Below are 14,261 nucleotides of genomic sequence, written 5' to 3' on the forward strand. Positions count from 1 at the left end.
AAATGGGAGATAGGCATTTTTTCAAATACCGGACCAGGTCGGACCATTCCTTGGTCCAATCAACTATTTTACGATTTGGAGTGGGCCTATTGTGCTCAGCCTAGGCCTTAGGTCTTAAGCTTAGCCCAGCCCAAACCCACCCAATTGCCACTCTTATGTAGGGTGTCATGGCCTGGGCTTAGGTCGAGCAAATTCAAAATTTTGAATAGGGCTAGCCTAGATAGTTCAAAATCTAGGCCCAAGCCAAACAAGAAAACTCCTTTACCGGCGGGTAAAACCGCCAGCAAAGTCCAGAAAACCGCCGGCAAATCCATTGCCCCTGGTCAGCTAACAGCCGGTAAAGCCTCAGTCGGTAAAGGCTTTACCGGCGGTCAGGACCTTTACTGACGATTGTGCTGGACGCCGCTAAATCGCGAGTTTTTGCTACACTACCAGAAAATTGGTCCAAACCTACGGATAAAATCCGTAGCTAAAGGTGACTAGCCCACAGAGCGGCCATTCCCATAGAGCAAATCTTTCTCATTTAAAAAAAAAAAAAACAGAAGGTGAAATTGAAGACAAAAATCTGGCAAAAATGTACAAGAAACACAGATTGCAAAACAAAAATAATGGATTCACTTACCGAAGGAGTAAAGCCATTAAATGGAATTTTCCCTGCTTTTGAATCTGCTAATAGAATCCCAGCATTTCGAATATATGATGCCAAACCCACCTGGATAGCTTGAATTAAGCCGAGTTACCTATAGAAAAGAGCTACTTGACATCAATAAGCAGATATGTGAAGAGTATTAACAATCTTGCTGACAGGGTACAAAGCAATGTAGGTTTCCAGAAACCCACTAAAATCAGTTTGGTCTTCTACCAGAAATTTGTGGTCAGCAAGGCTTCCAAAGATAAATTTCAAAATAATCATAATAATAACAAAAATAAATGTTTGAGTGAGGAAAATGGAAGGATAAAAGTTGAAACCGATGTTAAACTTTTGCTGATTGGACTTGGAAATCAATAGAGACCATTTAATATTTCCAGGATACAGCAGCTGAGTTGTAAAAATATACTGAGAATGCATGGAATACAAGGTTCTTGTACTCGTAAGAACCAAAATAATAATAACAAAAAAAAAAAAAAAGTGCCATGAAAATGAACCTGATCAAAGAAACTTTTCTTTTCTTCATCATCAACACCTTGTTCGGGCCAATGTACAAAAAGATGACTTTGTCCCTCCGCCAAAAACATTTTTGCAAGCTCAATCTGGCAATTAACACTCTAGATAATGAAGGTAATGAGAATGATATCAAAGTAGAACTTTTGAAAATGGTGCCTAAATCTTTGGTTGTAATTATGATTTCCTCATCAATGGATATTGCATGAATAAAGAAGTAATTAGTAAGAACGCACTTTCTGTGACATTGAAGTACCTTCTTTTCACAAACCAGGTCCTATTCTCTGCATCTCTCAGAGCAATGGAATAAACTGCAAAAGATTTTGACCCAATCTTCTCGAAATATGCTCCCACAACCTATAGAAAAATTGTAAGCACTATGATATGAAGCAAAGATACAATGTAAAGATAAATTAAAAGGTTTGTATAAGATAGAAATATGAAAGTAAAGATGTACCATGACCTCATTTTCATCTTTCTCAAGATACCAACTCCAGAGCATCAACAAGTCGGACTGGATCCAGATCTTGGGGTCCGATTAATAATCAGATTGGATCTGAGTCAAACCTGACCGACAAGATCCTAACTACCAAATCTTTTTCTCCATTGAATGTAGACTGTTAGTGCATTTCATCAAATTCATCATCTGCAAGATCTCTTTTAAATGCCAAATCCCAGACCACCTGACTACCAATGATACTAGGTAGACAAATGCCAATTTAAAACAATATAAATTGAATTTATTGGGGAAACATACTAGACTATTTCATCCCATAACATTAGAAACAAAGGAAAACATGACATTTTCATATTAACAAGAGTTAAGGAAGCATTTCCATTCTCTATAGACAGTTGGAAACACAATAGCAAATACATACCTGTGCAGAAGGGGTTGCTATGCAAATGCCAAAAGTCTTTCCGCCATGCTTGCCACAAACTAGTGTCCCATGGGCCTAAAGAAACTCTAGGTAAATGCCAGTGCATCAGATCAATCAATATTTTGTATGGCACAATCATGCAACTCTAATTGGAATTGGAAGCCACACTTACATCATTAATGACCAATAAAAATCCATGCTTCTTCCAAAGTATTACATAATGTAGTGCAAACATAATTTGAGGATGAATGATTGAACATGGTTGCTGTTCTGGAATATCGGATCTAGGAAATATTGAACATGTAGCCATTCGGATCTCTAGCCCTTTTCCATTAAATCTGAACCATTTATGGCATTCTAAGGACATAATCCAATGGTTAGGATCGCCTTTACCCAGCAAGTCTATCCAAAAAAAAAAAAACTATCAAAAGTTTAGGAAACTGCCCATTGAAGAAGACCATAAATGGACAACAGGAAACCAGCAGCAATCAAGATCCCCATCAAATAAATGTAAGAGATCTCAGATCTAATCATCAAAGAAAAAAAGAGAGCCATCAGACACCAGTGTTTATCCCCATAGAGCAAACATAGTTGCTGTACAGTCCACATCATGGTTAGCCATTTTCAACAGAAAACAACTACATCATTTGGCAATCTTTTATTTCATAAAATAAAAAGAAAAAGGACACAAATAACAACCAAAAAAGTCCTAAAAAATTACACAACCAAAACAGAAAGGGAATTAGAAATCCAAAAACCAACCTATACAAAAAGCAAGGGATGTAAACATACTCATGGATCCCAAAAATGAATCATATATAAATTTAAGGTGTACAACAATATAAGAAAACAGTAATAATTAAATATCCACAAAATAAGATACAAATTGCTAATCCATAGCTGTTGTCATGAATATACTCTTCTGAGCCAATAATATGAGGGAGCAGACCATGTGCTGACCCAATCTTTGGACATGAATACATAAAAGAAACAGGTCAATTTCATTTCCAAGAGTTCTATTTTACAAAGCTTCCATCTAACTCCAACAGAAACAAATTGATAGTTGCAGCAAAAGATTGCATTTGAAAACATTCAGAAAAAAGACTGTGCTAAGAAAAAAAATACTGAGTTCAAGCATGATTAATGACATAAATTTCAAGGGGGCACAAGTTAAATTTTGGACGTTCTCAAAGCTATTGAAGAAATCTTTACAATACTGTCTAAATAACTACAAGGTGAAACTCACAATTTTCATATGATAATTTTTAAAAAGTCATGGAAAAAGATTCAACTATCAGCGTTTTCACTTAAAAATTCCATTTCCTACAATAAGAGTCATTGTCATCATCATGTAAGCCTCACCCCAAGTAATTGGGATAGGCATTTCCTGCAATGAGAGTACTGAACACGCATTATACTTTTACTGATAAAAAAAGCATAAATTATAATTTGAACCTCCTAGATTTTTGGGTGATTAAATTTCCAGTACAACATGATTAATGACCAGAGCTTTGATGGGACAGCAAATGCAGTGATCTACAATCTGGTTACATCAACTGTTACTGCCATTGTTGGCATCCTGCCTATTCCATGTTTAGAAAGCTAAGCTTTCTTCTCTGTTTTGCTGGCCAAGAAATCCGAGTATGAAATTGAAAGTATGGTTGGTTGGATATGGGTAACTGAGACATTCCAATTTCTTGCAATTTATCCATGCAATGATTGGATTATGTACCCTCATAAACTCACCATTGAATGGTCCCGGTGTGCAGAAATATATTGTGTGAAGATAATCCTTATTTTAGTCTGTAATCTGGGGAAAGGAAGAAAGAGGGGAAATGGGGAGAACGTGTTGAATTTTAATAATCAAGGTCATTACAATAATAAGCAAAAAATAAATCCAAAAGAGACAAAAAGTATAGGGTATTACGAAGTACCATAGAGCAATGTATGCTAGAATATGCCGGGATGGAGCTCTGCACATATAAGAAAGCACCATGTACTCTAACACTCCCTCTCTCAAGCTGATGCATGGATATCATATATGCTAGGCTTGCCGATAATGTGCTTGAAGTGGTGAGATGATGATGCCTTGGTGAAAATGTCCACATACTGATCTTTGGAACGAACAAATGTAGTATGTAGAATTTTAGCTGTCAGCTTCTCTCAAACAAAGTGACAATGAAGTTCTATATGTTTGGTTCATTCATGGAAAACGAGAATAGAGGCAATATATATGGCTGCTTAATTTTCACAGTGAAGCTGAATTTATCTTTGTTGAAAAGAGAAAAAGGACATTATCTTCATCAAATGGAGAAGTTGGCAGTGAAGAGCAATTAAAGTCACCAAGATTTGGCTTTGTACATATGGCATTGTTATTAATTAACATCACAGATTGCAGAAAAAGCTAACTCATGTCTCTTTGGACAGTCAACACTTTAAAAATAGTAATAATCAGCTTTAGATCCAAAAACCAAGCATATAAAAAGACATTACAAACAGAGAAGCATACTTTGAAAACAGAACCTGTTGATGCAGTTATCTTTGTTTTCTGCAAGTGATGCTTGTACGAACTCAAGCCCAGGGATAAAGCTTCCTTATATCTTGGCAATATGTCAACTTCATAATTCTGAGCAGGAAAGCCTGCATGAACTGAATTTTTTATGTCATCATTCATACTGTCGGTTCTCTTTTCTTCAGATATTTTCTGCATCCAAGGGAGATGGTGCTTCTCAAACAAGAGAATATCAAAGCAGATAATGATTAGCAAGATGTGAGCCTTTGAACATAATGAAATTGCTGTGAATTGTGATAATGTTTTCTTGGAAAATGGTTCTCCTACCTTTCGACAAAGAGGATCTGAAAAAAATGGGTATGATTTGAGGAAACAAATAGAAAACTACTAGAGTTCTATGGCAAAGATGTTCCTGACAGTGTAAGAGGGAGTAGAAAAATATATACAACTTCCTTGTTTTGTCTCCAGAAAAGAATAATATGAAGGAAAAAACATCGGTTGGATTGCTTCTCTTGGTTTTGTATCTTGAGTCTTTCAGTTGTCTCAACTTAACTTACCATTGCATAAGCTAAGCTTTGTAGGTTGTGTTCATAAAAAGAATAAAGAATAAAAGGAACCAAAGCCAAACATGATTAGAGGGAGTAAACCGAAATGAACATAACAAGAACTAGATTCAGTAAGCACTGAGTTTTCAGCAGATGGCTTGAAGATGAATAAAACAATGAGCCAGGGCCACATAATGCAGCTCATTACAATGTACATAGGACATACTGAATCTATCCAACTGAAGTTTGAAAGGGCAATCACCATATCATCATTGCAAGACCAATGAGAAAACAATAGAGATTGGACATTAGAATAAAAATATGCCCATCCTCTTTTAGAACAACTAAAGAACCAAGATGGCATGGCAGTTGGAACAGTTATTTTAGCCTAATGCTGATTGTCTACAACCAGTCATAGGTAGTCAGCCTTTAACAGTGTCAAAGGTAGTCAGCCTAATGCTGCAAAAGAATTTGGTCAGCTCCCAGCTGAGCATGGCAGAGAAAATACTCATCAATGTATTAACAGTAAGGTTCTAAAAGGCGATTATACGAGTGAAGCACTCAGCTGCTGCAAGGGAATGGAAACGAACCTGTTATTTGGGAGATTCTTCAAGGGAAGCACTCAGCCTAACCAGTCAGTTCTAACCTACACAAAAATCTTAGCCATTAGCCACTGTTCCAGGTTCCACGAAACCAGATACAGCATTAAGTAACAATTTTTGAATTGCAAACATCCAATTTAATCAAGATGAAATAACAAGGAGAAATAATGTAATGAGGAAGTGCAGTATCATATTTGAACCAGATATCTGTGCAGATGATCATGATAAGCACAAACAAATACTTGTGCAGAAATAAACAAAAGAACTACAACATAAATAAAAGACAATTATGGCTATTGTTGCTCCATCTAATAGAAGTCAGATGATCATAATAAGCACAAACGATATGGCATGACCACATGCAGACAACTCTGGTTTTATCTGGCTACTACCAAAATAAAGACAAAAGCTCTCATCTCTCTTTGTTTGAAGTAGGTCTAAAAGAAACTCCCTATATTAAAAATTGGCAGCAACAATAATTAAATGATATGGTACAGGAACATGAAATAATGAATAAAGTCGCAGAAAGGAACGCTGTGATGGGAAGAAAATTTTAACAAGAGAACTATATTTTCATTTATTCAATAAACAACTTCTTCATTGTTAAGTATATGAATTACAAGGTAATGGGTGCCCCCAAAAAAAGGGGCATCAATTGCAAATGCAATGATCGCATGGTATTTTGGTTTAAATATTGGTTTTGGAGTGCGACTTGCAAGGGGGTTGGAACAACTTGCCCCAAATTGTTTGTATCGGTTCCCTATTGGTTGGTTCCAGTCTTTATTAGCCTGGTGACTTGTTTCATAACAAAACAGGACTTGTCCAAATTGGTTCCCTATTGGTCGCTCTCAGTCTGTATCAACCTAGTGATTTGCTTCAGTCTGGGATGAAACTGGAATGGCTCGGATGACTCATCCGCTACAAAATTTAATTTTAAAAAAAAATGGAATCACCACAACAAAAATAAATTGCCATCATCTTTCCTTAAAAATAAAAATAATAATAATAATAATAATAATAATTAATAAATAAATAAGCTGATCGACACTGCTTTAGGTTTTGTTTGAATGCACAAGGGAATAAATTGCAAACATTCTTTTGAAAAGATTTTTGTTATTTAAAAAATCAATGTTTCCAGTATTCACCATGGAAAAGTAGTTATAAAGTTGCAGCTATGTTTCTATCAAGTCCAACTTCAAAGTAACACATTTGCATTTTGGAGCTCAAATCATGAACTTGAACGTTAAGTAGATTACAACTTGACTGTTTCCACTTTATTATCAAATTAAGAACTGCATCCAAACACACCCCTAAGGATTAACAAGCTGACCTTAACAGTCTATACCATACAACACAACTAATTTGGGCAGTCTCAAATCAATTGGAAGTTCACGACAAGTGATCGCTAGACAATTAACTGAATTATCAGGCAATCTGAACCCCAGGAAACATGTCAATCATTCAGACCAAGTAGATAACGGACACTTCAAAATGTTCCTCAACATCTCTTTAAACAACAAACCAATCAATTTCACTATTTTTTTTCTTAGTTTTCAGCTCATTCCTACATTGTGTACCGAATTTAACTCATAATGTGGTAAGCAATGCGTACCAAGATATCTATTGAAGGAATAACCAGAACAGATTCTACACTTACTGTGTAACAAGAAGCACATCGATAGTGGACGGATCAATCTCGTCAAAGTAAGGCAAAGCAGCCATTCCCGAGTAAGTTGGAGTGTCAAAATCTAATGCATGTAAATAGAGAGAGAGAGAGAGAGAGAGAGAGAGAGAGAGAGAGAGAGAGAGAGAGAGAGAGAGAGAGGCAGAATTATCTATTTAACAACAAATCCAGAACCTCCATGTGATGGGGCCCATGGTTCAGTGATCCAAACCATTGATTTGCCACAAGGAATGACATGGGCACCTGTGGAAATAAGATGTAGAGGAAAAGAAAGGCCATCCCCAATGTGAAAGTGGTGAAATTGGCTACAGCATAAGCAATGGAGAGGATTTCATGGTGAGGGAGGCCAATAGGGAGATCTGAAACAATCCCATTGGCAGCAGCCATAATAAGAAGGAATGACACCCACCAACAAGATTTTTGGGCTCTTAGCACAAACACAGTGCGACCCGCTTGATGAACAACACAAATGCAAGATTGTACTTTCATCTCCCAAGAGCACTTTGGGTATGTATCACCCGTCCACCAAAGGGCCCGGCCATACCAACGATCCAAATCACCGTAATGTGGACCCCAGACGCTAACTATACACTAAAAAATATAAAATTAGAAAAAGGAAAACCCTAAGTAGATGTTGATGCACTCGATATGGAGATAGGAGTTGCCGCTGTACACGTCGATGGGGTACATGCCATGCTCGTCGCAGATAATCTCCCATAAGGCCCCGATTTGATTGCCACATTGCCCTCCCTGGATGTGGAGGATCTCTCTCACCTTCTCGAGATAACGGAGGCAGAAGGAAAACAAGGGCTGACAACCGAGAAGAGAGAGAGAGAGAGAGAGAGAGAGAGAGAGAGAGAGAGAGAGAGAGAGAGAGATCAGGATTTTGTGTGGGAGAGGCAGAGAGAGTCCGGGGCGGGGAGAGGCGTACAGCGGAGAAGGAGAGGCAAAGAGAGAGAGGGAGAGGGAGAGGGAGCGGCAGAGAGAGGGAGGGAGATGGAGCGCGAGAGCGAGAGCAAGAGGCAGAAAGAGTCGACGCATTGGATTTTATATATATATATATATATATATATATATATATATATAACATAGGGACCCTTTGCCCCGCAGCTGTTAAAACTGGCTGCGGGCAAAAGGTAGCCCCATCGGTCGGCTAAGGCCGGCTTTCATGTACTGTTGACAGCCCTACTCATCATCAGCTTTGGCATACTCACAAGTTTAACATTGGCATGTGATACTCTCCTTTCTCGCTTTTTCATACGCTTCTTGGTGGAGAAGGTCAGTGATGTATGGGAGTATAAATGACTGAACTCAAACTCATAGAAGTTCAATCGAGAATATACAGCAATTCTCTTTTCAGGGACGCTACCATTAGACATGGTTTGGTGGTTTTTCACAGCCGAGTTGTTGGCTCAACTGGGCCAACATAAAATAATGACCAATAATACCTCCTGATGATCTAGCCTAACAAGGCTATTGGACGACTGTCATCCAATATTAGTGAACAATTGAAAATTATAGCCCTCTTGATATCGCTATGTCGAAACACTTCCATAGTAGTAGGCCATGATTGCACCTAATGGTAAATACACTAAGAGAAATTGGTTTTTGGGCAAGGGCGGCAATGCAGCAACCCCAACTGCCATTTTCTTTTCTTTTTTCTCATTCATTTTTTGTTTCTTCCCCTCTCCCTGACTTCTCACACATAAGTGTAAGTTGAGGCAATCGCCAACCTACTAACTAAGTTGGATGCATCGTAATTATCTTAAAAGCTTTCTTCACATCCAACTATAAAGTCCGCCTAACAATCTTGATTGTCATGAAGATGAAGAAAATAAAAAGATACTAAATCCATCCTTCCATCCATTGATTGCCAATTTACCATCTATCTACCCAGATAACACTTGAGATTTGTGAGCCTACTAAATTTTTTGTGTGCCTACTATGTTTTTTGTGTGACATCTCTCCGTCCATTAGGTAAGCCACTTGTTAGATGATGGAGCCAAAAATCTAACGATCAATGACTCAAATGGGTCACACCACATGAAACGTTGGAGAGAGGATACAAATACTTGTGTGGTGCTCTTGATGGTGTTTAGGTTCCATCAACACCGCTAAAATGAATGGACAATCCAAAATTCAACATAATCCAAAACTCAAGTGGGCCTCGCTTGCCATGTGCACTACAGTTTCCTACTAGTATTGTAAGATTTTTAAATTAATTTCATAATATTTAATTATTTGACAGGCCTTGGCCGTCGAGAATTTGAAGAGCTAAAATGCACTGAACACAAATATTAAAAATTATTAAAATCCCCAAAACATCTTCACTTAAATTTCACACACATTCAACAATAACAAAGAACATAGCATTTCTTCTAACGTAATGATATCTTAACATGCAACACTTTAAAAGAACAAAAAATAAAATAAAAATCGTTGAATCTTATCATATCAGCCCTTGATTGGTTTGAAAACAACGGTCGAGTGGTTCGCAATGTGCAGACTAAATTGTCCCCCCTTCTTGTCCATCCCCTTTGGCAGGTGCAATTCGAAATTTGAAACCAATTTCCCAATCACGAGCCCCAAGATTGGTAATGCAAGTATGATCCCAGGGCAACTTCGGCGGCCCACCCCAAATGGGACGTACCTAAAATCAACCTTGCCACCTATGACCGTCTCCGTTTCAGCTTCCTCTTCCATAAACCGCTCGGGCCGGAACTCGTCCGGATCATTCCACCACGCCGGGTTATTGGCGAGCCACCATGCATTGACCACCACCTTGGACCCCTTTGGGATGGTGTATCCATCCAACTTAGCTTCTTCAAGGTTCATGTGTGGCACTAACAAAGGTATGGGTGTGTGCATCCTTAGAGTCTCTTTCACTATAGCTTGCAAGTAAGGTAGTTTATGTAGATTGGATTCTGTTATTGGATTCTCGCCAAGGAAGGTCGAGATTTCGGCTCGAAGCTTACTCTGGACAGCAGGATGGTTGACCAGCTCAGCTATGGCCCACTCCATGGACCACAAGGTTGTCTCTATAGCTGTAAACATTGTAATGGTAACTGTATTGGCAATTTGATTAAGGTTTCCATTTTGGGTTGTTTTCTTAGGGTGCGTTTGGTTGCACCAGATATAGTGAAATTTCATAATATTTCATTATTAATCAGTCTAATTTGAGGCAAGATATCCTGAATGGCAGGTGGCCCAATTCGTTATACGTGGCAGATCAGGTGGATCTGAACCATCCATCCAGTGAGTCTTGTTGGTGGATGGTTCTTGGTTGAAGCTCACACTGAAGGCCATCCATGGGTAGGCAGCACATGAATGGTCTTGATCGAGGTCCCTTCCTGATCCAACGGACCAAAGGCAAAACCTCCTCATCCATGGACATCTGATCAAATCGATGAAAGGCTATAAAAAGAGAATGTACTGATACTCACCTGCAACATTGATGTTCTCTACAATATACAACACGTTTTTTTCGTTTATTTCACCCTTTCTCTCAGCTTCAAGTATATGATCAATGGCACATGTTATCTTGGGCCTATCTCCATCGGTTGACATTGTTTTCCTGTGAAGAGGAATAGCTATGAATTACAATTATGCCATTTTCTTTATACAGATATTATCCAGTCTATCCATAAGATGGCCTCTCTTTCTCTCAGCCATCCAAAGCCACAATGGTCCCTGAAAAAATGTTTGTTCTTTCTGATGATTGGCCCTATCTTCATAAATGATCTTGACCGTCCATCTAATAAATGTGATTATTGAGAATTATGTGGTGTTTCAGTGTGTGTGTTTTGTTGTTGTTGTTGTTGTTTATTTGTTTTTGTTTTTGCATGAAGCCCAAAAATGGGTGTTGGATATTATGGACAGCTGAGATCTGCTGAACAAATCATCCACATCTCTTGGATGGAAGTAGGAAGATTATAATTTAAGTGCTTTGAGAGCACTAGATCCTTTCTCATCGTTATGAGATTTTTTTTTAAAAATAAAATAAAAGAAACTTTTACCTTAAAATTCCTCACAAATTAGGATTTTACTAAATAATGCTTCTAGCAATCGAAATTGAGAAAATTTATATGATATCCAACCCGTCCAATAGATATAATCCATCGTGATGTTTAGAAAAATAAAAAAATTGGTTCAACTAGACATAACACAGGCCACATCATAAAATTAATACACACACACATATACACATCATTTAAAAACATCGAAATACACCTGCAATTTAAATGGTGATTTGATCAAAAAGTTTTTAGTTAGTGTGATTATCATGTATGTGTTTGACAAGTTGGATGTCACACATATATCATGTGGGCCTATAAGTTTTTAACTTTATTACTTACAAAAATAATCGAAATACTCATGCAATTTAAATGGTGATTTGATCAAAAAGTTTTTAGTTAGTGTGATTATCATGTATGTGTTTGACAAGTTGGATGTCACACATATATCATGTGGGCCTAAAAGTTTTTAACTTTATTACTTACAAAAATAATAATATATGTGGGTACTTTGATAACTTCCCTTCTCAAAAAGCACTGCTCTAGTATTTTTATTAGTGGTGAGAAAAAAAAAATTGGGCAAACTCTCAAAATAAATGATAGTCTATCCCAATGTTGTCTTACCTTGTAAACCTTAGTAGTATCCAAATAAAAAATAAAAAAAAAGTTAAAAATAAAAAATAAAAAATAAAAAATAAAAATAAAAAGACTCATCTAGGCACGTTTGGATGCTCAATTTATAAATTGAATTGCAATTCATTAGAGAGGCACCATTTTAATTCACAGTCTAACTCACTGCGAATGACTCGATGGAACCCAAAATCAAAATTTCCTGTCCTTCAATTTGGTCTTGAAACAACAGCAATCCCAATTATTACAATTCAATTCGATTGGGCATCCAAACATGGCCTGTTGTTCCACAGTTACCTTCGGTTTTCAACGAAATAATTGTTGAAAAATGCCAGCCTCCTGCTCTGCAGCTCTCTGCACCTCTCCAAATACCCCTTCAAAAATGGTCTAAGGAAAGGAATGAACTCCCCATAATTATACTCAAAGCTCTGCGACAGTCGACTCCTCTCCGAATTGAAGTGGGTCGCCTGTATGAACAACGGATCATCCATCGACTCGAACCTCGAATCGAACATCATCCGATACATGATGTTGTAGAGCATCAGCTGCAACCGCCTCCGGATCACCAGGCCTTCGGTCCGCACACTCACGTCTGTCCACAGGTCCTTCACAACGTGGTCCATCTCCTCCTCCCACATGCTCCTATAGTGGCGGACGACCTTGTTAGTGAAGAATGGGACGGTCATTATCCGTCGCATTTTCCGCCAGTGATCTCCATAGATTGTGAAGGCCATGTCCTGCCCATTGCCCGTAAATATGTCAAAGACGACATTTTGTGGGCGGGACCCAAATTCGACGCCTTGGGTGTGTAGGACCTCATTGGCGAGGTTCGGGTCCGACACGACGACTAAGTTCCTGGTGCCAAGCTTTAGAAGGAAGAGGCGGCCGTACTTTTGGGACAAGGAGGCCAGGAACCTGTGGCTGAGATCATTGCCAACTTGGAGCCAATTTCCAAAGAGTGGGAAGGAGGGTGGGCCAGGGGGGAGGTTGGGTTGCTTGAAATAGGATAGGAGAGGAGAGAGAAAGAGGAGGAGAGAGAATGTGATGGGGAGGAGTTTTGAAAGGGTGGTGAGGGAGGGAAATAAGACAACGGTCAATGTAACAAGGCTCACTAATACAAGACTACAAAAGGCAGGTTTTATTAGAAAGGTGGCCATGTGTGGAAGTGGGTGTGTGAAAGAGAGAGGGGCTATGGTTTTGAATGAAGGGGAACGTATTTATAGGAGAATGGAAGAAAAGGTAGGAAGGTGGGTGATTATGAATGGTTTTAGAGGAATCCTGGGCTCTGTTTAAATCAAGGTAAGAGGATTGGATGAGAGATGTTCAAGTCAAGTTGGGAGCGGATTAGGGCCGGCACCTGCGTCACCCAAGACGGCGAGCCGTCACTGTGGGGTCCACCTTGATGTATTTATTCTAAAATCCACTGCCTCAATCAGTTTCTACAGATCATTTTAGGGCGTAATTAAAATTTTAAAAAAATGAAGCAGACCCAAATCTTAAGTCGACCACACCGTAGGAAACAGTGGTGAATGACTGTTAAAAACTTATTGTGGGCCAGAAAAGTTCTGGATCAAAAAGATATTTGTTTTTTCAGTTCATACATCTTTATTTGACCTCATCAACAGGTTGGATGGAAAATAAAATTACAGAAACATTAAGGTGGGCCATAGGAAGTTTTAAATGGTGGATCGTTCGATCACCACTTTTTCCTATGGCATGGTCTACGTGAGATTGGGATCTGCTTCGTTTTTGGGATCACACATTAAAATAGTCTGCAAAAACGGATGGACGGTGTGGATATAGAATATATACATCAAGGTGGGTCACACGGTAAGGGCCACACCGTCTTTGGGGAGGCTGGGGCCACACCTAATCCGCTACCGTCCATCTTTGCCCGAGACTCCCATGTTAGTTTTGAACCCATTTTTTAAATGGTGGTGATTCATTTTACTCTTATGTGGTAGGGATGAAGAGATATCCAGAACATCCAAATTGTGTGTTTCAATGTGGATGGAACAAATGTCCAAATTCAAGCTGATTGGGAAATCTTAACCACTCAATTAATGGCCATATAATGAATGGTTAAAAGTGAAATATTGAGTGGCCCAAATTTGAATGGAAAAAACAAGTGGTTAGTATTATGTTTTCAGTACAAAATTTTTTGTTATTAGCAATTTGGGCGGTCTGGATTGCAGTACAGCTATGCCATGTGTCACCACCGTTTAAAAAGCTCAC

The 14,261-nt window shown here is 38.5% G+C and overlaps 1 protein-coding gene across 1 annotated transcript; it reads right to left on the reverse strand.

Moving 5' to 3' along the window:
* Nucleotides 1-9,672: 9,672 nt before the first annotated feature.
* LOC131217571 (cytochrome P450 CYP73A100-like) lies at nt 9,673-13,204 on the reverse strand. The gene is made up of 3 exons (XM_058212506.1): nt 12,324-13,204; nt 10,827-10,957; nt 9,673-10,427 (listed from the first exon to the last, which is right to left on the reverse strand). The coding sequence occupies exons 1-3, from the start codon at nt 13,181-13,183 to the stop codon at nt 9,838-9,840; spliced, it is 1,581 nt and encodes a 526-aa protein (XP_058068489.1). The 5' UTR covers nt 13,184-13,204; the 3' UTR covers nt 9,673-9,837.
* Nucleotides 13,205-14,261: the final 1,057 nt, after the last annotated feature.

This window comes from Magnolia sinica, chromosome 10 (genome assembly GCF_029962835.1).
Source record: "Magnolia sinica isolate HGM2019 chromosome 10, MsV1, whole genome shotgun sequence".
Lineage (NCBI taxonomy): Eukaryota > Viridiplantae > Streptophyta > Magnoliopsida > Magnoliales > Magnoliaceae > Magnolia > Magnolia sinica.